A 23,397-nucleotide genomic window follows, 5' to 3' on the forward strand; every position below is an offset into this window, starting at 1 on the left:
GCACAGGTAAGCCACCTGTGAGCCAATCAGGTGCTCCGGCGCCGCGCTTTGTTTTACAGTGTGAGCGGCACGAGGCCGGTGTGTGCACGAGGAGGAGGAGGAGGAGGAGGAGGAAGGAGGGAGGACACTCCTCAATTATCCCTCCGCGTGAAGATAGGTGGCGTGTGGTGCTAGAAGGTCTCGCGCCTGTTTATGTTGCAGGAAAGAAAAAAAAAAACCGGTGACGGGCTCCGCGAGGAGGCGTCACACAGACCGCTCACACACCCGGACCAGTCCCGACCTGCTGCCCGGACCGACGCTCCCCTTCCCGGCCACAGCTCTGCTCCAGCACCGGGACTCACCGGGACTCACCGGGACTCATCCAGACCCGTTTCACATTTTAGGAGGGGGCGCACGCGCTGCAGAAACACTTTTTTTTTCTTCTTCTTCTGTTCTTCATCGGGAGGAATCACGGACACTCTCCGGTACGTTTCCTCTCCTCCTCTCCTCCTCTTCTTCTTCCTCTCCTCCTCTTCTGTTCTGTTCTTCCAGGAGCCAATAAGGGGTTACCTGCGCCGGTCTACCTGGGCGGCGCGCACAGGTGAGAGGAGACAGGTGCGCGCTCCCGCTCCCGCTCCCTGCTGCTGATGCTGCTACAGCTGCACCGCCGCTCCAGGTGTTGATGGAGAGGTGGAGAGATGGAGAGGTGGAGAGGGGGGAGAGGCGGATGTTTTGTACCCGGCAGAGAGCACGACAGGCCGGGGGAGAGGAGGAGGTCCGTCCCCGCTCCTCCTCCGCTCGCTCATCCAGAGAAACACCGCGGGTCTTTATTCACGTGAAGGGGAATTATTAAATATGAACAATTACATTTGCACATTACAGGAGATTTGAAATCCTCCCGAGGGATGAACATTAATAAAAAATATATTAATATAGAAACATTATAAAGACATATTATTATTATAAGGCACGGGAGACAATAAGTGCGTCGCCTTCATCGCAGGCCCGGTGATCACCAGCTTATATAACCGCACATTTCTGTCCGTCGCTCACACATTTGTTTATTTATTTATGGTTTTTAATTCCCGCTCTGCACTTTTACACCGTGAAAAGAGAGAAAATCAACAGGTTATTACCGTTATTGTTGTTATTTAGGCCCCTTTTTATCGTATCCCTTATGTATTTGCGTGCAGGCCCTGTGTCACAAAGTTGTTTTGTTGGAGTGTGTGTGTGCGTGTGTGTGTGTGTGTGTGCGTGTGTGTGTGTGTGTGTGTGTGTGTGTCTGTCCCTCCTCCTCTGTCAGAGAGTCTCTCCTCTCATCACAGACCAGCGGACGGGGACGCGGGGCGGCGGGTGCGCTCTCGGTCGGTGCACGCTCCTCCAACAAACTTTAAAAACAAACCAAAAAAAGTGGAGATTTTTTTTACACTTTTTTTTATATTGAAGCGGATTTTTTTTTCATTCCTCCTAAAGTTCCCGAGAGGTTCCGGTGGATTTACACAGAGCGTGTGTGTGTGTGTGTGTGTGTGTGTCAGGAGCGGGAGCAGCCGCAGCAGCGCAGCCGGAGCGGAGCCCATGAGGACCGGACTCACTTATCAATGAAGCAGGACATCATGGCGGAGGGTCCCCGCTGCAAGAGGCGAAAACAGGCCAACCCCCGGAGGAAGAACGGTAAGAGGACTCACACACACACACACAGACACAAACACGCACACATGCACCGACACGACAACAAAAAAGTCCCGCAACAAACTCCCGCAAACTTGCTGCTGCATACCGGGGGTGTCCACGCCCGTGCGCCCGCCTGGCACGGCGGCTCCCGCACGCGTTTCCCCCCCGGAAAAAGTTCCATAACGGGACTTTCTGGAGGTTTAAAGGGGGCGAGGAGGGCTGTGTGGAGCCCCTATGGGGGTGTGTGGGTGATGGAGCCGGGGAGGGGAGGTCGGAGTCCCGGACCAGGAAAAACCGTTATGTCCGCGTGAGGACCTGTGGCTCCGCGCGGCTCGTCCACGCGCGTCACGTCGCGTCGCGTTATTATAACACATTTAAAAAACACTTACATAAACAGTCGCGTTACGTGTTTTTTGTATTTATCACTTCACGTGACGTTTTTCTCACTTTTTTCGTTTATTGTCTCGCGTTTGAAGCGCGTGCGTTAAAGTGCCGCGCGCCTCCACAACAAACATAAAAAAACTAAACTGAAATATTTAATATATTTATTTATAAAAAGGAGATTCGCGTTGTGGCGTTTAAGGGTTTAATTCGGCTCAGTTTTATTTAATTTGAGACGAATTAAAGTGAAAAGTCGTCGCTTTTTTTAAAGGAATTAAAAATAAAAAGTGTCTTTTTTGTTGTGTGTGTTTGTCTGAAGGAGCTCGTTGTTCCTCAGGAATTTAACAGACACTGAAACAGAAATGTGTTTTCATTTTAATTCAGTTTAATTCCGTTTTTTACACCGTTTAATCCTCTTCAGACTTTAAACAAACTGCTGTTTTTGTGTCTTTGTGAGGCCCAACGATAAAAACCTGTATTTTAATACATTATCACTCATGCGTCCGAACACTGGGCTGCAAACTCCACTTCAATCCACCAAACAATAAAAAAAAATAGCTTCATTAACACTTTTCATGCTGATTTAAAGGAACAATCCGTCGTTTAACCGCGGACAAAAGCAGCGACGCAACGCTCAGACCTTTGTGTTCGGGTCAAATTTAACCCTGGACGCGTTAAACTCTGCGAAACACTCGAGCGGCTCAAACGTTCCTTTAAAAAAAGTGAATTTTGAATGTTTTTAATTCCTCCGTGGTGAAGTTTTGTGATTGTTTCCTCCCATCGTCGTGGTTTCTCCTCTCCGGCTCCGTCCCCTCCTCTCGGGGGTCCCGGGGGAGTTGTTGATGGGGGTACTAGGGGGGAGGTTGGAGGGGAGGGGGGGCAGATTAGGGCCTGGTGTAACAGGATCTCTGCCTCCTCCATCTCTGGGTGTCTGTCCGTCACATCCAGCTGTGAGGCTGCAGCTGTTCTCTCCTTTATTTTCATACATGATCCCTTTTCTGCCCGGTGTTCGGATCTCGGCGTTCGCACAGCGGCGTCTCTCTTCACTTCTCCTAAAATCTGTTGAGATGTTTCACTTCCTGTCTCTTTTATTTTAACGTCACATTCAAGAGTTCATCTGAATCTAATGATAGAAAAACCCTCTCGGGACCAGTCTGTAATTATGGTCTGCAGACATGAGCGTTTGTGTGCAGTGGTACAGCGGCGTAAGAGGGGCCGCTTCTTCTGTGGAGTGTTTTTTTTAAATAAGAAGAGTTTGAGTCTCGGTTTCTGGCTTTTCTGGGGGTCCGAAGACGACGGACAGAGCCGCGTCGTCGTCTCACACTCGTCTCAGACTCGTCTCAGGTTGTGGTGCATCCAGGGAAGGTGGAGGAGGAGGAGGAGGAGGTGGAGGAGGAGGAGGTGGTGGTGTCAGGCTGCCTGCTGTACCATTCATGCCACATGTCTCACAGCCGTGTCATTGTCCCCTCAGAGACGCTCTGTTTACTGTCTCCATGTTCACAACGCATCCAATCCCTCCGCCCGACATTTTAACCTCTGGGAACTTTAACTTTACGTTGAACACCGGTTTCTTTTAAATGAGCCTCACATTTATTTATTTATTTATTTATTTACTTTGATATTTCCTTTGAGATACTAGAGCTGAAGACGACAACTAGGGTGAAACATGCACAGTTTTATAGTCACAGGATTTATAATTAACGTCGTTTAATGCTCTGTTTCTTTGTATTAGTACGTATTTACGGAGCAGACAGGAGGACAGTGATAACACGATGAACACACACGTCATGAGTCTTCATCAGCGGTGTTTCAGAGTCCAGGTGGTGGCGGCGTCTCCGCTCCAGTGTTTCAGACTTTTATTGGCTCCTTTCTCGAGTGTTAATGAAGGACAGCGTTTCTGTCGAGGGACGAGTGAAGTCTGGTGTGAACGAGCCGGCACGTAAAGACTTGTTTTTGTCACTTACGAGGACTTCGTCCCTCCGTCCCACAAAGGCCGACGTGCTCGGATCCCTGTCACTGGAGCAAAAGTGCAAACGTTTCTGCAGTGAAATGCATCAAAAGTAAAAGTACAGAGTGCAACATGGTTCCCGTATGTGTCATTAATGTGGCAGTGTGTCGACATGTTTTAGATACTCTGTACACAAACACGAGATACTCTGTGTTCCTACGAGGGATCGATACGGACTGCTAATTTTCTTGAGCTGATATTTGGAGCCGATGCTACTTTTGCTCGATTACACGATGACGATAACAAATGTTACGAGTCTCAATTGTTTTAAAAAAAGGAAAATTTATTGAACTTTAAAAAAGGCGTCTCAAGCAACACTGAGCTGCCTGTGGACGCCTGCATCGGCCGATACCGATACACCTAAAAAACGCAAACATCGTCCGGATGATGTATCGGTCTATCTCTATTGTATTTCCACTATTAGATACTTTGTGATACTACCAGGGATCGACCGATGTGGTTTAGCTGCTGATCGATATGGACCGCTAATTTTCTTGAGCTGATTCTACTTTTGCTCCTTCAATTAAATCCCAAAAATTACACGATGATGAAAACAAATGTTACGAGTCTCAATTGTTTTAAAAAAAGTAACATTTAATGAACTTGAAAAAGGCGTCTCCAGCAAGACAGAGCTGCCCGCATACGCCTGTCTGTAAATAATGACGGGAAAAATCTATCAGCAAACGCAGCAGCCCGCGTTGGCCGATACGATACACCTAAAAAACACAAACATCGGCCGATACGAAACACCTTAAAAACACGAATATCGGCCGATACGATACACCTAAAAAACACAAACATTGGCCGATACGAAACACCTTAAAAACACGAATATCGGCCGATACGATACACGTAAAAAAACACAAATATCGGCTGTTACGATACACCTAAAAACACAAACATCGGCCGATACGATACACCTAAAAAACACAGACATCGGCCGATACGATACGCCTAAAAAACACAAACGTCGGCTTATACGATACACCTAAAAAACACAAATATAGTCCGATACGATACGCCTAAAAAACACAAACGTCGGCCGATACGATACACCTAAAAAACACAAATATAGTCCGATACGATACACCTAAAAAACACAAAAATCGGCCGATACGAAACACGTAAAAAACACAAATATCGGCCGATACGATACACCTAAAAAACACAAACATCGGCCGATACGAAACACCTTAAAAACACGAATATCGGCCGATACGATACACCTAAAAAACACAAACATTGGCCGATACGAAACACCTTAAAAACACGAATATCGGCCGATACGATACACGTAAAAAAACACAAATATCGGCTGTTACGATACACCTAAAAACACAAACATCGGCCGATACGATACACCTAAAAAACACAGACATCGGCCGATACGATACACCTAAAAAACACAAAAATCGGCCGTTACGATACACCTAAAAAACACAAACATCGGCCGATACGATACACCTAAAAAACACAAACATCGGCCGATACGATACGCCTAAAAAACACAAACGTCGGCTTATACGATACACCTAAAAAACACAAATATAGTCCGATACGATACGCCTAAAAAACACAAACGTCGGCCGATACGATACACCTAAAAAACACAAATATAGTCCGATACGATACACCTAAAAAACACAAAAATCGGCCGATACGAAACACGTAAAAAACACAAATATCGGCCGATATGATACAACTAAAATACGCAAACATCGGCCGATACGATACACCCAAAAAACGCAAATACTTGCCGGATGATGTATTGGCCTATCACTATTGTATTTCCACTATTAGCTACTTTGTATACAAATACGAGACACTTTGTTTTCCTGTCCGGCTCTTAAGTCGTGACGTAACACCCTTTCAAAATAAGATTTCCGGGTCCGATCCTCGTGTTTCTCCAACAGCGCAGTGCCGTGTTCCCCGTAGTCTGAACAGATCTGAGTTTTTAAAAAACAACGTAATCGTCATTTTACATCTTTCTTATCGATATTAAAGACGTCTAAATGATGAAAGAGGAGATTGTGATCGTTCACATGTTCGGACGTTGTGTCTGCTTTGTTTCAACGGAGCGTTTGGACCCGGAAATCTTATTTTGAAAGGGTGTTATGTCAGACTGAACAGCCATATTACTTGATACTAAGCAGTAGGAATATTTTACATCTTTTTAAATGTAGTGAAGTCGGAGTTTAGTGATCCATACCATGGAAATACTCAAGTATATGTATTTAGTAACATTCCTCCACTGACAAACACTGACTGGAGTCGTCATCGTACGAAGTATCGGGGGTTGGGCGTCCTCGTAACATCAGTAAGACACGTGTTTTATGTCCCTGTGACGTATCAATCCAAAGAGGCTACAATTGTCTTCATTGTCGATTCATCTGTTTGCATTTTCTCCATTAATCCGTTAATTATTTGGTTTATAAAACGCCTGAAAATGTGTCAAAGAGGAGGAAAACAAACTAGAAAACACTCCCATTAAAGAAGCTTTTATGTTATATATATATTTATATATAAGACTCATTATGACGGAGGTATTATCCAAACATAAACAGCTTAATCGGCTTCTTTCCGAGTGTTAAAGACGATGTTTGTGTTTTAAAGAGCGAGCGAAGTCTCGTGTAAATGAGGCAGAATATAAAAATAAAACTTGGCTCTGACTCTGACGCCCCCCCCTACCCCTCCACCGCAAAAGTCCTGTCATTAACATTTATGATCCTGCGTGTGTGTGTGTGTGTGTGTGTGTGTGTGTGTGTGTGTGGAGGGGGGGTTAAGAAAGAGTTTTACGTCCCCCCGTAACGTGGAAATCCAAAGGCGCTCCTCAGAGTGGCTGCAGATCGGATCTGGGCGCTCGGTCGCGCTCGCTCTCGCTGACCTGAATGTCTTTCATATGTGTCCCCCTCCCCTCCTCGGTAAACACCTCCCCGAGGGCAGAACAAAGAAAAGCAGCTCCTCTCTCCTCTGCTTCTTAATCACAATTCAGACCCTCTCAACGCCGCCGGGGCCGCTCAGCTCCACGGCGTCCCAGATGAAAAGAAAAAAGAGATGGAGGAGGAGGAGGAGGAGGGGAGGGAAAGAAGAGGAGGAGGAGGTTAATGAAAGAAAAGGAGGATGTAAGGTGGACCGAAGGTGTCTGCCCTATATAGACCCGCCGACGGACGGGTAGAGTTACAGACGGGGACGGACGGACGCCGTTCTTAGGACGGGACAGGGCGAGAGAGAGAGAGAGAGAGAGAGAGAGAGAGAGAGAGAGAGAGAGACCCTGAAGTGTTTGGAGCCTTTAAGGGATTCTTTAAGGTTTTCATCAAGAATAAAGAGAATATCAGAATATTAACATTTATTCTTAGTTCTTTGAAGTTCACGTCAGTTTTCTCTCCGTCGGCGACAGAAACACTTCGGTTCCTTCACATCGAGGGAACAGCAGCTTAAACAATCACTCGTGTTTGGTTAAAACACTTCAGGTTCCTTCGGTCTGGACTTTAGTGAAGATTTCCTTCATTTTAAAGGTTCTTTAAAGTTGTTTTTATTTCCACCTTCACGGCGAGGAAACAGCAGCTTAAAGCGTCTTTAAACAGAAATTAGCAATAAAATAACCTGAATTTTTGTAAAACGCTTCAGGTTCCTTCACGTCGAGTAAGTGAAGGTGTCTTTTATAAAACAGAAGTTTTAAATAAAGACGTCTATTTGTTTAAAACACTTTAAGTTTTTAAAAGGTCTGAATCCTGAAGTCCATTTTAAAGGCTGTCATTTGATCTTTAAAGTGATTTTCTTTCCACTTCCTTCACTTTGGACTAAAAATGCGTCTAAAATGGTCTTTAATGTCCTTTTTTTGTTGGAAACTATCACTTCAGGTTCCTTCATGTCGATGAAACAGCAGCTTAAAGCATCTTTAATCAGACAGAATTTAGAAATAAAATAACTTGTATTCGTTTAAAACACTTCAGGTTCCTTCAGTTTTGACTTTAGTGAAGATTTCCTTCAGTTCTTAAAAGGTCTGAATCCTGAAGTCCATTTTAAAGGCTGTGACTTGATCTTTCAGGTTCCTTCAGTCGGGACTAAAATGCGTATAAAATGGTCTTTAATGTCATTTTTCTGTTGTAAAGTATCACTTCAGGTTGCTTCATGTTGAGTAAACAGCAGAGTGAAGCATCTTTTATAAAGCAGAAATTAGAAATGAAGAACCTGTATATCTTAAAGTTTAACACACTTCAGGTTTCTTTAGTCTTTAATGTCCTTTTTCTGTTGGAAAGTCTCACTTCAGGTCCCTTTGTGTCGAGAAAACGTCAGGATTTAAAATAACTTGCATTTGTTCAAGTTTATTACACTTCAGGTTCCTTCAGTCGGGACTAAAAATGCGTATAAAATGGTCTTTAACGTCATTTTTCTGTTGGAAAGTATCACTCCAGGTTCCTTTGTGATGACACTCAGTCGTAAATTAGACTTGTCGTCACTTTTCACAGAACAGAAAACACTTCAGGTTCCTTCAGTCGGGACTAAAGTAAAGATTTCCTCCAGTTGTTCCTGTAAAAATGAAAAGAGTAGGTTTTAAAGTCGTGTTTCTTTCCTCAGCGACAGAAACACTTCACTCCCCTTCCGTCTGGACTCAAAACCTGCGTCAAGATCCTTAAGGAAACATTTTAGTCTGAGTCTTTAGGGTCAGATTCTTATTGGGAAACATTGTTTAGTTCATTGAAAGTCATGTTTTAGTGTCTCACCGTGTTTTTAGTCAATGCGTCTGCATGCAGCAGTAACCCGAAAACGCTCTTTCCCCGGTTAATTAATTGGATCATTGAAGTTTCCCCACGTGAAAGAGGGTTGAATGTGGAAATGACGGAGTAACTCTTCCTCCGGTGCAGCAGGTGGCGCTCCTACAAGAAAACGCACGACTTTTGGACAGAGTTACGACAGAAACGGGTCGTCTTGGTAGTGATGCTAGTTACCGTGGGGAAGTCCTCCCTCGGTTTAAAGGGAACTCTCTATTGTAGTTGTTTTCGGCGCCGTTGCTTCCTGGTTTACTCTACTTCCGGGTCAAAAGCCACCACCGCTGCGGAGTGGGGACGGGGAGTTATAACCCACGGAGCACGTGCAGACGCAAAACCCGATAGTAACCCAGGAAATCTGCTGTTTACACGCGTGAATAATCGGGGTACTGATCTTAGAAGATGGCGGCGCGTGAAGAGGCAGCGACCTCTCGATCATGCAACGTTTTGCCCGTTTGAACTGCGTCTTGTCTTTGTCTCGTCTCGTCTACGCGTGGGACAGCGAGAAACGCAATTTCGACTCCTTGTTTGTCTTGTTCATGTGAAGAATTGACGATAAAGCCGACTTTGACTTTGACTTTGACTTTGGGTTCTTCCTGTCCGAGGTCTGGGTCTGGGTCTAGGTCTAGGTCTAGGTCTAGGTCTGGGTCTGGGTCTAGGTCTAGGTCTGGGTCTGGGTCTAGGTCTAGGTCTAGGTCTAGGTCTGGGTCTAGGTCTAGGTCTGGGTCTAGGTCTAGGTCTAGGTCTAGGTCTGGGTCTGGGTCTAGGTCTGCTAACCGCGGTATGAGAACCTCGATTTAACCCGGGGTACGGTGTTCACATGGTGTTTGAGAAACCGGAGTCTGCTCTTAACCCGATATAACCGGGTTTTTAAACTGCGTGTAAAAGAAGAATAACCCCGGTGTTGTTCCCCGTCCCGCCTGTAGGGGGGGGCGTTCGTGGCCCCTGGTGGCCCCTCGGCTTGAGGTCAGGAGTCAAGTTTAAAATGAACCATGTGATATGAATTCCTAATTCCTCCCTCCCCTCAGAGCGGGTTTATTGTTAAGAAAAGCAGATTATCTCCATTCACATGCCCCCCCCCCCACACACACACACACACACACACACACACACACAGACACACACACACACACACACACCCTCAGGCTGATTTACTCCACCAAACACCTCTGAGGATTCGGGGCCCGCACCGGGAAGAAGGGCCCTTTGTTCAGGGAGGCACAATGTATTAACGACAGGAAGTCAACACCGCCAAAATAAAGCCGGCTGTGACATCACAGTGACATCAGAGTCACATGATTTATTCGTTTGTCTCGGTTTCAGGAATTTCTCAACGAGTCGTTTTCGAGATTTTTATTCGTGATTAAAATGTTTTTGACGGAAGATAAATTTGGACGAATTTCTTGAATTTGTATTTGTATTCGTAAATACAATCAGCAGTATTAGTAAATATTAATAGCATCAGTAATATTAGTAAGTATTAATAGTATTAATAAATATAAGTAGTATTAATAGTATCAGTGTTAACAGGTGGAGGATGTAACGTTGTGACGTTGTAACGTTGTGACGTTGTAACGTTGTGACGTTGTAAAGTTGTAACAGTATAACGTTGTAACATTGTAACGTTGTAACATGGTAACGTTGTAACATGGTAACGTTGTAACATTGTAACTTTGTTACATTGTAACGTTGTAACATTGTTACATTGTAACTTTGTTACATTGTAACGTCGTAACATTGTAATGTTGTAACATTGTAACGTCGTAACATTGTAACGTCGTAACATTGTTACATTGTAACTTTGTAACATTGTTACATTGTAATGTTGTGACGTTGCAACATTGTAACATTGTAACATAGTGACGTCGTGCTGCAGCCTGAAGTCTTTGACTTGTTGACTCGTGTCTTTTTGTCTTTACAGCTACAGATTTGTTAAAGCCCCCCCCCCCCCTCGGCCCCGCCTCTTTAAGCTCTGGTGCATTAAACATCACCCCCCCCCCCCACCTGCCTGTCAGCCTCCTCCACCTCCACAGCTTTATCCTCCTCCGATAACATCTGTCACTGTTCTTCTGTCACAAAGCTCGTCACTGTGCCGTCTCCTACGCCTCCCATGATGCATCTGTGTGTGTGTGCACTGGTGTTTCAGTGTTTCAGTGTTTCAAGGTGACTGACGTGTTACTGCCCCCCCGACACACACACACACACACACACAGATTTTCTTCATCACTGAGTTCACCGCCACACGCTGACACGCTGTCGCCGAGAGCTGAAACAGACGATTCACTGATTCACTGATTCACAAGGTCACAGCGACATCACTGCACACACACTAATATTAAGGTGTTATTAAGGTATTAAGTACATTAATAAATACTTTAGTAAACACTTAAATACGTACTGCAATAACACTGTTATTAGACTTTAAATATACTTTAATAACATCTCAATAAGTACCTTAATAAACACTTTAGTAAACACCTTAATACTTTAATACACACAGTGCTGCAATAACACTGTTATTAGACTTTAATAATACTTAAATATTCCCTAAATAAGTACTTTAATAGCATTTTAATAAAACCTTATTGAAGTATTTCCGTAAACACTTGAATACTTTAATACGTACAGTACAATGTAAGTGCAATAACACGTCATGATACTTTAATAACACTTAAATGATACTTTAATATCATACTTTTATACGTAGTAAACATTGTAATAAATACTTAAATATTGAAATACAATTATAATAACGGTTTAATACACCTTTAACAAACACTTTGATAAATACTGCTGTAATAACACTTTAGTTTATTTAGCGTACTGTATCTTAAACATGTAAATATACCTGTTTTATTACGTGGTCTTAATATATTTGCAGGATTTTGACTTTTATTACACATTTCCCCCCTTTTCTTTGAACAAACAGGTTTTTTTTACAGTATAAAGTTGTTTTACGGTCGAGTCTCAGTTTGATTGACACCTTTTTGGACATCCACCTGCTCAGAACAGGTGAACAGGTGAACGGGTGAACGGGTGAACAGGTGTAACTGAACCGAGGTCACCACAGAGAACCAAACCTGTGACTCTGCTGCACGCACGCTGTTGTTCTCGTTAGCCCCGCCCTCACAGGACCGGTTCGTTTTTATTGGCCGAGCTCCTGCGGCAAGGTCACACACATATGGAACAATCAATAACGGATGGCTGGATTAAGGTGTCATGACATCTGTGTGTCCAGACCTCCAGCGTACGGCTGAATGACTCAACCCCCCCCCCCCCCCAAAGTCCCCTCTCTACCTCTGTCCCACGGCTCCAGGCCCCGCCCACCTCATGTTTGTCTGAAATCAGTTTGAAATCAGTCAAATCAGAGTTCAGTTGCTGCTGCTCGTTCGTATGAACACATTGTTTCCCCAGCTGTCATTGAACCTCTCACGGCAGCAGCGAACACGTTCAGGTGTTCTGAGGTTACACTCGCCAAAGCACCTGGAGCAATAGTTAAAGATAAGTTAGTCAGTAAGTTATGCATCTGTGTATTTAGTGCCAGATCACAGTCGCGTGTGTGTCGACACTGCTGCAGCGTGTGAGAAAAATGTAAACGGCGAAACGACTCAAAACTGTGTTGTTGTCGTCGAAAGAACGGCTTAGAAATGTTCCTTTGTAGCAAAAAGATGCACAAAAATAAATAATCATCATCATGTGCAACTCAAAGATACATCTTCATTATTTCAAAAGATACAAAAACGTGTCGTTGTTGGAGAAAATAACTCAAATCTGTAAAAAAAATGCTTCTTGCAATGACTCGAAATTATGCCGTCATTTGCGCAAAAGATACAAAGAAGTGTCGTCAGCTTAGAAAACTACTTTAGAAATGCGGCATCATCCTAAAAGTGACTCAAAATCTCGGTGTCATTATTGTAAAAGATGGAAAACAACTCAAAAATACGCCATTATCGGCTACGAACTTTGCTTCTCAATCGTCAAAAATGTCTCAAAATTGCTCCGTCATCATCGCAAAAGATATAAAAATGTGTCGTTGTTGAAGAAAATAACTCAAAGTTATAAAAAAAAAATGCTTCATTTGATAATAAATGTGTTAATGTCGTGAAAATTGCTTCTTGCAATGACTCAAAATGACACTGTCACTATCACAAAAGATACAAAGAAGTGTCGTCAGCGTAGAAAACTACTTTAGAAATGCAGCATCGTCGTAAAAGTGACTCAAAATCTCGGTGTCATTATTGTAAAAGATAGAAAACAACTCAAAAATACGCCGTTACTGTTATTGTCTACGAAATTGGCACCTTGATCGTTAGAAGGGACTCAAAAGTGCACCGTCATCTTCGCAAAAGATACAAAGAAGTGTCAGCGTAGAGAACAACTTAAAAGTACACCATCATTGTTATTGGCTACGAAATTTGCACCTTGATCAGCAGGGACTCAAAAGTGCACCGTCATTAATGTAAAGACTCAAATAAATGTGTCGATGTCATTAAAGAACGTACAAAAACGCTTCTCAATCGTCAAAAATGTTTCAAAATTGCTTCGTCATCATCGCAAAAGATTGAAAGATAGAAAACAACTCAAAAATACGCCGTTACTGTTTTCGGCTACAAGGGACTCAAAAAGTGCTACGTCATTAATGTAAAGACTCAAACGCTTCGCCAGCTAATAAATGTGTCGATGTCATTAAAGAACGTACAAAAAAGCTTCTCAATCGTCAAAAATGTCTCAAAATTGTCTCAAAATTGCTTCGTCATCATCGCAAAAGAGACAAAAATGTGAAAAACTCAAAACAATGTTGTCGTTGTTGAAGAGCAGTTTAGAAACGCTGCATCGTCGTCGTCAAGATGTTCGTAAGGAAGAAAGATGCCGTTGGCTCAGAAATGCTTTGAAAAATGCAGCGTCAGCGTCCGTTTGCTCGTAACGCGGTCGACTGTGGTTCCTTTGAGCGCGTCAGAACCCGCTCGTGGACTCAAAGGGACGCCGGTGTCCTGCAGTTAGTTGATTCCTCTCCGATGAAACTCTCTCTCCGATGTCAGAGTCCGAGTCTCATGGAGGAGTTCAGACACTTCTTCCTCTGGACAAACCTCCTCAGGACAGATCAGATCAGAGTTTCAGGACACCACGTCCCGGTCACAGATCCGCCAATTAAAGTAATGAGGCCGAGGAGCGGACGCACGGTGAGACCCGGCGCCCCCCGGGGGGGAGGGGGGGGGGGGTCCTGTGAACTGACCTCTGAGTTATCTGCGGTATCTGAGCTGACACGCCTGTCAAAGCTGCTCCGCAGAGTCCGGTGTGAAGGACACGTCTCCACCGAGGAGCTGCAGCCACCGGATCACTGCCACAGCCACCGGACCTCCGCGGAACTACACGGGACAAAGTTAGGAGTACTCCGCTACCCACAATGCAACGCAGCGTCGTGATGGCTCTGCAGAAAGCTCACAAAGTGGAATCGTTCGTCTGAGGGCTCACTTGAGTTTAAAGGGTAACTGAGGAAGTGAAGTTTATAAAACAAGTAAAAATGAAACAATAAAAGCACTAAAATGATTGAGAAACTATCAACAAATGTATTCAAATATAAAAGACGAGAATAAACTGAAATATTAGCAATAATGCTTTTAATTTGAAAGGAAAAATGCATAGTTTTCAAAACAAACATAAAGATAAATCACTCCAACCATTAATGCAGGAAGCGGCCCTTGTTGAGTCCTTCCAGTTCTCATCATTGTCAGTATTTTATACCGACAAAGTTACGCTGGTCGTAACCATGGCAGCGGCGTCAGGTGATGAGATGACTCTTTAACCCGTCCTATTGTCCGGACTCACGTTATGAATGACAGCTGGAGTTTGATGAGGGTTACAGCTGTCGGCCATCTTTATTGAGCTTAACAGGCGTGACTGCAGTTTTATGAAAGAAAGACACAGTGTTTGTGTGTGTGTGTGTGTGTGTGTGTGTGTGTGTGTGTGTGTGTGTGTGTGTGTGTCATCGCTGGACTTGTCTTCATGCTTGGACATGTTGATGGTTGTTGTAGTTCTTCAGAGGACATATTAATGGTTTTTGTAGTTCTTCAGAGGACGCGTTGATGGTTTTTGTAGTTCTTCAGTGGAAATGTTGCTGGTTTTTGTAGTTTTTCAGAGGATGCGTTGATGGTTTTTGTAGTTCTTTAGCTGTCATGTTGATGATTTTTGTAGTTCTTCAGAGGACATGATGGTTTTTGTAGTTCTCAGAGGACACATTGATGGTATTTGTAGTTCTTTAGTGGACATGTTGATGGTTTTTGTAGTTCTCAGAGGACACATTGATGGTATTTGTAGTTCTTTAGTGGACATGTTGATGGTTTTGTAGTTCTTCAGAGGACACGTAGACGGTTTTTGTAGTTCTTTGAGGACATGTTGCTGGTATTTGTAGTTCTTCAGAGGACATGTTGATGTTTTTTGTAGTTCTTTAGAGGACATATGGATGGCATTTGTAGTTCTTCAGAGGACATGTTGCTGGTTTTTGTAGTTCTTCAGAGGCCATTGCTGGTTTTTGTAGTTCTTCAGTAGTTTGTAATGTTTATCCACTGTCGTATAAAACTCCAGATGAGTTTTCTTTTGACCTGCTGCTGACTCCTTCAGATCTGCGGGGACCTTCCCACTGAACCAATCCCTAAGATGCATTTCAATTATTTTTTCTCCCTGTCTTGTTTCCCACGGTGACGGGCTTCATCGGCCGTCCACCTTTTTTAGCCGAGCGGCTGTGAGAAGTCTCGTGCATCGCCTCTAAGCCGGCACAACCTTGTTTGCTGTGGGATTACCAGACTTTGGTTTGGTGTGGAGGGGGGGAGGTCTGTGTAAAGGTAGCCATGGGGAGGACCCTCTGTAGGCCAGGAATGCCGGTCAGGTCAGGGGAGGAGAGCAGGGGGAGACCGGGGGGACACTCGGGGATGGGGCAGGTGCCTTTGTGATTCCTGTCAGCCATCAAAGAATCAGGCAGAGCTGAAAAGGTTAGCAGAGGAGAATAATCCCCCCTCCCTACCCGACCAACCCCCCAGCCCCGAATATCCTCACAGCCGTCAGACGCTCCACTCTCCTTCACTCTCACTCTTTCGTCTTCGGGCTCGGCTGCAGAAGCAGTGAAATCATCTAAAACCATATTCCAGAATAAAATGCTAAAAGTTTGACGTCACAAAACAAAAACATTCATTACGAGCTTCATTAAAAATGCACGTCTTCAAACAGACACATACAAGAGTTTGTCGTCAGTGTAGAAAAATGTCAAAAGATCGCAACGCATCATTGGAGTTCATTATTCAGACACAGACAGACATGTATCGTATATTTACCGTGGTGAAACGCTTTTTTACAGAATAATAATGTAGAAAACGTTGCTTTAGGTGATTTAGAAACGATGTCGTACAGTTTACTTATTTTATTTTTATTTATTCTTTATTTAATTGGTGGACACTTGACTTATACTTTATAAAGCTATTTATTTTATTTTTATTTATTTTTTATTTAATTGGTGGACACTTGACTGATACTTCACGTGATGTTTATTTAGCTATTTATTTAATTTTTTAATTTTTTATTTAATTGGTCGACACCTGACTGATACTTTATTTAACTATTTATTTTATTTGTATTTATTCTTTTTTTAATTGGTCAACACCTGACTGATACTTTATTTAACTATTTATTTGATTTTTATTTATTCTTTCTTTATTTGGTCGACACTTGACTTGTACTTTATTTAGCTATTTATTTAATTTTTTAATATTTGCAGAATTGGTTGAGAATGTTTGTATAATAATGTAAAATAAGGCTGATTTTTAAAAAATAAATAAATTCAAAACTCACATAAAAAGCGATAGAAATCACTTGATTGGCCGCCGTATCGTCACCAGGCCCGAGTTGAAGCCTGTCGTCGTTATAAAATCATCAGTTGTTGATTAAACTGACCAGCAGAACTTCCTGATTGTCTCTGTGACGTGTTTATTTTAAGTGACAAACTTCTGATGGAGCCGTTTATTGTTGTTCTGACTGAGCTCTTATTTTGAAGGATCGATCACCCTGACTGGGACCTGATCCCTGTCTGTCCTCAGTGTCCTCCTGTCCCTGCTGTGTTAGGGTGACGATGTTGACGGTGGTGTGTCAGGGGGGGTTGTACCTCCGTGGGGGTGTTGGGTGAGGAGGGTGAGGAGGGTGAGGAGGGTGGGGGGGGGCGTACAGGTTGCGTCATGGGACCCGAGGTGTCCCCTTTTGTGCAGCCTGTCAAACGTGGTTAACATGCGGCCATTTATCTCCTGAACCCCCCTGGGTGCACAATGGTCTGGGTGAGCCGGGGCCGACGGTGGGGGGAGGACGGGGGAGGGAGTTGAAGCAGGGGGGCTTTAGTTGTTCCCTCCTCTCTCTCTCTCTCTCTCTCTCTCTCTCTTTCTCCCACTCTCTCTTTCTCTCCCTCCATCTTGTTGTCTCTGACCCCTCCTCCCCCCCGGTCCTCCCCCTCTCGGCTGCACACAGCCCCCTCTGTCATTGTTGCTTCCATTATTTCCCCCCGGCTCGCTCCTCGCCGCGGTTCAGGCGTCATCTGACAAGGTGCTTCAGAATGTCGCCCGCCGCTGCCAGACAGATTGGACCTTGTGAATGTGTCGGAGCAGAGCGCGCCCAGGAGCGCCGCCGCCGAGAAACAATGAGGCGGTTTGTTGGTTCCCACCGACTCCCCCTCCTCCCCCCGACTCCCCCCGACTCACCCCTCAACTGCCCTCCAACAGAAGCAGTTGTACCTGACAATAACACAAGCTGCTCATCCCCAGAGCCAAGTTTTCAGTCCAGACACCTGGGACACAAACATCAGGACGCGCGTTACAAACGTTCTCTCTCTGCTCGCCGCGTCAGAGGGGAAAACTGCGTGAAGTTAGAAAAGTTTCACGACTTTTGGGAGAAAATCAACATCTGTAAAAGTGGGTTTCTCCACAAAGAGTCGTGCAGAAGCGCCACTCTCAGGGGACGGTCCACACCAACGCGGGGTTATTGAAAGCGCGTGTCTCCGCATGGTTCGTCCTTTCATCCACACGTAACCGCAGTTGTTGCTCCTGATACCAGAGTGTTTTGTAACCAGAGTCCAGGGTGAACTCTTTGGAAAAGTCCGGTTTCGGCCGTTTTGTGTGGACGGGAAAACCGAGGTAAACCGCAATTTCTCGTCTACATTGTTTGATGTCACACTGTGCGACGGTGAACCGTCAGTTGTATCCATGGAGACGCGTGGAGCGCTCCGAACGCGACCAGCTGACGGAGGCGGATTTTGCGGTTTTATTTGGACGGGAATCTTTTTTTAACCGGGGGCCATAAAAGTCCGGTTTCACTAATACCCGTGTTAGTGTGGACTAGGCCAGAGGTGTCTGCACGGATTCATTCATTCATTCATTCATTCATCTTCAGCCTCTTGTCCCTGTCGGGGTCGTGGGGGGCTGGAGCCGATCCCAGCTGACATCGGGCGTGAGGCGGGGTCCACCCTGGACAGGACGCCAGTCTATCACAGGACACATAGAGACGCACAGAGACAGACAACCATTCACACCATTATGCAGGCGAACACTGTTGGTTTGAGCCCGATTCTGACCCAATTTTTGAGCCGCAAATCTCAGTTTGGAGCGAACTTCAGGCACGTTTAGCGCCGTTTACCGCCGTTTACCGTGCAGTGTACAGGGGGGAGGCGATGTGTGATCACGGCCCTGCAGGAAGTGGCAAACAGAGCGTCTGGAGACACGCCACAGAGGGACAGGAAGTTGAATAAAGTTGCGCAAAGTTCGATATTCACAGTCACGTTTGACGCTACATGGTGTCAGAGGTGATGGATGGTTCAGACCTGTTAGCAAACAAACGTCCTCCTGCTTTTGAGCTTTAAAACAAATCTTTATTGACAACTATTAATATATACAGTGTGAACATTGTGTCGTGTGAGCAGACCAAATGATTTACATCGTTAAATATGTTTTAAATCCATCATTAAGATGAAGAACACGACCAGGAACACCCCAAAAAATGTGTATATAAGCAAAAACAAAGTCAAAATGTTATAATTCATGACTTCTGTGTCTTCAAACACCTGAAACAACCTTTTTCATTTCCTCTAAATTCATTTTTAAAGAAGAAGAATCATATAAAAAAAAGAAATTGCAGTTGCAGAACTTTATTTTGAAAACCTTCAACTGCGAAACTTCTGTTCTGTGCCACATTTTAACATTTATCTTTAAATCCACGGCATAATTATTTAAGTTAAAGACTTTCAGAACTTCTGAACCCTTAAATAAAGTTTTATTTATATATTTTTTACCAGATCTCTTTGAATTTCATGTGATGTTTTGGAGGAAACGCTTCTAAAAAGATGCAGCGACACGTAGAATATGAATTTAAACATGTGGTTTTAACATTTCACTCAGCAGAGCTTCACTGCAGAGCTACAGCAACATCATATATATGAATATCTCATATGATATATCATATATATATATATATATATATATATTTATATATCTGTGATGGAGCGCGCAGATGTTTGCTTTACCAGGGTCTAAAAATACTCCGTAATGAGTAAAAGTCCTGATTTCAAAGTAAAAGCACCGATGTATGATCAGCAAAATATACTTAAAGCATAAAAAGTTAAGAAATAAACATTATAGAGAAAAGTGTTTCACAGTGTTATAGATTATTCTGTTATTCTGTTTTCATCACTAATGAATATTGAGCCTTTTAATGTTGAAATGCATCAATGTGGAGCTGATTTCAGATCATATGTGAACTATAGACTAAAGTGCCGCATCATCATATATTTATATATGATGTCGTGTTTTATTTGTACGAGGAAATTGAAAAGTGCTTTACATAAAACAAGAAATGCATAAAATTACATTGAAACAAAAAGAATTAAAATGTAAAACCAAGAATATCAAAGTCAGGCGATCGTTACGTAATAAAACATGAAAAAGTGTCGGAAAGAAACGCAAAAAATGACATTTAAACAAAATAAAAACGAATAAAAACAAGAATATCAAAGGTGAGAGAAGCAGTCCGCGGCAGGGTAACTCAGAACTATGAGTTTCAGACAAATATAAAGTATAAAATGCACGTTTCCTTCCCTTAACACTTCTCCAGACTTCCAGTTTTTGGACTTGCAGAGTGAATTTGCGTCGTTCTTGATGATGCATTATTGCGTTTGTGCGTATTATTTTGTCAGAGACAGAAAACTGTGCTTTAAGTGCTTGAACGCAACATTCCAGCACTAAAATACAGCATAAAGACGTGTGTATTAAAGTGCATTGTGAAGAAACCAACATAAAATGACATTTAAACAAAATAAAAACGAATAAAAACAAGAACTTCAAAGGCAAGAGAAGCAGTTTGCGGCAGGGTAACCAGTATCTATAAGTTTCAGACAAATATAAAGTATAAAATGCAACGTTGCCTTCCTGTTTTGGGACTTGCAGATTGAATTTGCGTTGTTCTTGAGAATGCATTCATTGCGTTTTATGCGTATTATTTTGTTATAGAAAGAAAATAAAGTCAAAACTGTGCTTTAAGTGCCTGAATGCAAACTTCTCGGCTACATTCCAGCACTTAAATATAGCATAAAGATGTGTGTGTGTGTGTGTGTGTGTGTGTGTGTGTGTGTGTGTGTGTGTGTGCGTAGATGTCAGATATAAGATGAAGATAAAATGTGTAAATCAACAGAAGAAGAAGACGACCCTCCGTCCTCCTTTTGAACGCGGCTGACACAAACAGTGTGTAAATATGCAGCGAGATGAGCTCAGGTTTTGTTTGAACATTACCATTTTGCATAGTGTTTCATTGTGTAGGCTGAGACGGCGAGCGCGGGCGCGGGCACGGGCACGGCGGCTTGTTCTCGGCGGTTCTTGCGGTGGTTCTAATGTGGCAGATAAAACCCCCAGCTTTGATATCGCCTGCTCCAATAAGCCCCTTCAGCCTGCCAGCACCTGCCAACGGGGAGGTATGCATTCATCTCCCCCCTAACAGGATTATACTGCTCTGTAATTGATTCATTTGCAGCGAGGGGAGGTGACAGTGCTTTGGAAATGAGAGTTTAGGTAACAGGCGCCCCAGAATTCAGCCGACTCCATGTGTCAATTTTATTACATCAGTCCAGATGAACTTGAAAGGCCGGCTTTGTGCGCGCTCATTGGCTGTTTGTGCCTCGCTCAAAGGGACCACATTCAATGGAGGTCATTGATGTGTGTGTGTGTGTGTTTGGTGTGTGTGTGCGCGGTTCTTTGCCTTTCCCTCCTCCCACCGCGTGTTTATACTTTATGCGGCGGCCATGTTGTGTGTTGTGATGTGTCCGATCAGTGCGGAGCGATCGATGTGACACAGATGAAGCATGTTAAAGTCTGGATCAGTTCACACGGCAGCGGCGCCGACGAACCGGGTCAATCCATAAAAACTCTGCGTCCGGCGCGTCGGCGTCAGACATGTAGGTTAAAGTGACACGACGTTAAAAAAATAAAACAGGTTTGGGACATTTATTTAGCAGGAAGAGCGAAAAACAAGGTCAGGGAGGTTTTTAGCTAACTTTTTTCACGTCCAGTTTAAAAAAACAAAACAAGATGGCGTTGACCGAAACGCCAAACTCCTGGCCCTCAGAACAGTAGTCCACGTACCGATAGGTGACGTCGCGGTAGCTACTTCCATCTCTTATATCTGGCTGTTGCGTCGTGACGTAACGCCCTTTCAAAATAAGATGTCCCGTAAGGGCCTCGTGTTTGTCTAATGCCGCAGTGGCGTATTAGTCGCTAATATTAACATGCTAACAACATTCAACTATCACCAGTTTAGCAAAATCAACTTATTTCAGCAAAAAATGCTACTCGATTAGTGAAAGTCTGTTATTATTACTTCAGCGAAAAGTGCTGAGTCTTAGCAGGCTCCATGCTAACACTTAGCAATAGCAGGCTACGATTATGCTTACAATTTAGCTCAGCTACATTCTGTTAGTATGATGTTAAAAGTGCTGAGTCATAGCATTCTCCATGCTAAAACTTTAGCACAGGGCTACACTGTGTTGGGTGACAGCAGTGACCAACACTTTATAATTAGCTACATTATGTTTACACTGTTAACCGACTCCATGCTAACATGTTAGCATGGTGAATAATAGGAGGATAGCAGGGAACAAAAGCCTCCAGTTAAGTAAACATTAGGCTACTGTAGCACAATTTTGTGCTAACATGCTAGCATAGGCTACATTATCTTGAGTGATAGTATGCTAGTTACATGCTAACAGTTAAGTACAGTGTTGTGTTGATTTATCTTATCTTTATTTATTTATCTTGTGTTGATTTAAGAGTTATCTTACTGTAAAGACTTGGAGTTTCCCCTGCTCCTTGTGTTTGTGCTAAGCTAGGCTAACAGTTGCCCCTTGCATCCAGCCTTTGTATGAAGCTAACAGCTTATTTCTTAAGAAGCTGTTAAAGATATTACAGTGGGAGTAGTGGGAGTCTGTCCCGTCCTTGTGGAAACCAGTTCACCTGAAAGTCTCCCTCCTCCAGACCTCTAATGAGCCTGGGAAAAGAAAGCCCCCCTTCTGGGGCAGAACTAGGTGACCCAGTGAACACTGCCTGCCCCGGGGTGGTGTTGGAGGGTCGGGGTGGGGGTGTATGGGGGGGTCTTCAGGAGCCTCCTTTGTCCGGACGTCTGGCACGTTCACTACACAGAAATGGGTTTCCATGGCTCTGCAGCTCGAACAGAAGTTGTAATAAAAACATGTTTATTTCATCAGAGTGAAGATGAAGGAGTAAAGAAGACGATAAGACGGCTTCCTGTCCCCGTTTCTGCGTTGTCTCGCAGCAACTTGACGCGCCACAATCCTCTTTGGTCCCCCGAAATCTGGGTTAAATGCAAATTGATCCAAGCGATACCAGACAATAATTACCACCCGACTTATGTGCACGTGCAGTAGACCGGAAGAGAATCCAATAAGACCTGGATGCGTCTGCACTGGAGCCCCAGTTCAAGTCAGGGGACAGCAGTCATTAGTTCAGCCGACAGACAAAGGACACCGCGTCCACGTCCATGTCCACGTCCATGTCCACCTCCATGTCCAAGTCTCTGTTCACGCCCCCATCCACGTCCACATCCCCGTCCACGTCCATGTTCACGTTCACGTCCACGTCCATGTTCACGTTCACGTCCACGTCCATGTTCACGTCCACGTCCGCGTACACGTCTGCATCCACGTCCCCGTCCGCGTCCACGTCCACGTCCACGTCCCCGTCCACGTCCCCTTCATGTTGAGTAAAAGTTCTGACTGCGTTTGTGTCTCAGGCTCCAGTCAAGAACAGGTTAATGTCCATTATGTCTCTGTGTCAAGTCTTAAGTTTAGACGACTAAAGGAGACGGTTAAGTTTAGACGACTAAAGGTGACGGTTGAGTTTAGACGACAGAAGGTGACGGTTAAATTAAGGCAACAAAAGGTGACGGTTAAGTTTGGTTAAAGTCCTGTGTTTTGACCGACCCTCCTCCCTAAGAGGCTTGCGGCGCTCTTATGCTGCGTCACAAACATCCTTCTTTGCTCCGGACGTCGTTTCCACAGTAATA

The 23,397-nt window shown here is 44.0% G+C and overlaps 1 protein-coding gene across 3 annotated transcripts in view; it reads left to right on the forward strand.

Moving 5' to 3' along the window:
* The first annotated feature begins 211 nt into the window (after nt 1-211).
* The window catches only part of zeb2a (zinc finger E-box binding homeobox 2a), a 79,789-nt gene continuing 56,603 nt past the window's right edge, over nt 212-23,397 (forward strand). For 2 of the 3 annotated variants that reach the window (XM_083921651.1, XM_083921653.1), the window contains exons 1-2: nt 212-464; nt 1,515-1,650. In XM_083921651.1, the coding sequence (XP_083777777.1) occupies nt 1,578-1,650 (73 nt within the window). In that variant the 5' untranslated portion in view covers nt 212-464; nt 1,515-1,577. Of the gene's footprint in view, nt 465-1,325; nt 1,651-23,397 lie in introns of those variants that run through there. The other variant, XM_083921652.1, reaches the window with a different exon arrangement.

The sequence above is a fragment of the Echiichthys vipera genome (genome assembly GCF_963691815.1).
Source record: "Echiichthys vipera genome assembly, chromosome: 10".
Taxonomy (NCBI): domain Eukaryota; kingdom Metazoa; phylum Chordata; class Actinopteri; order Perciformes; family Trachinidae; genus Echiichthys; species Echiichthys vipera.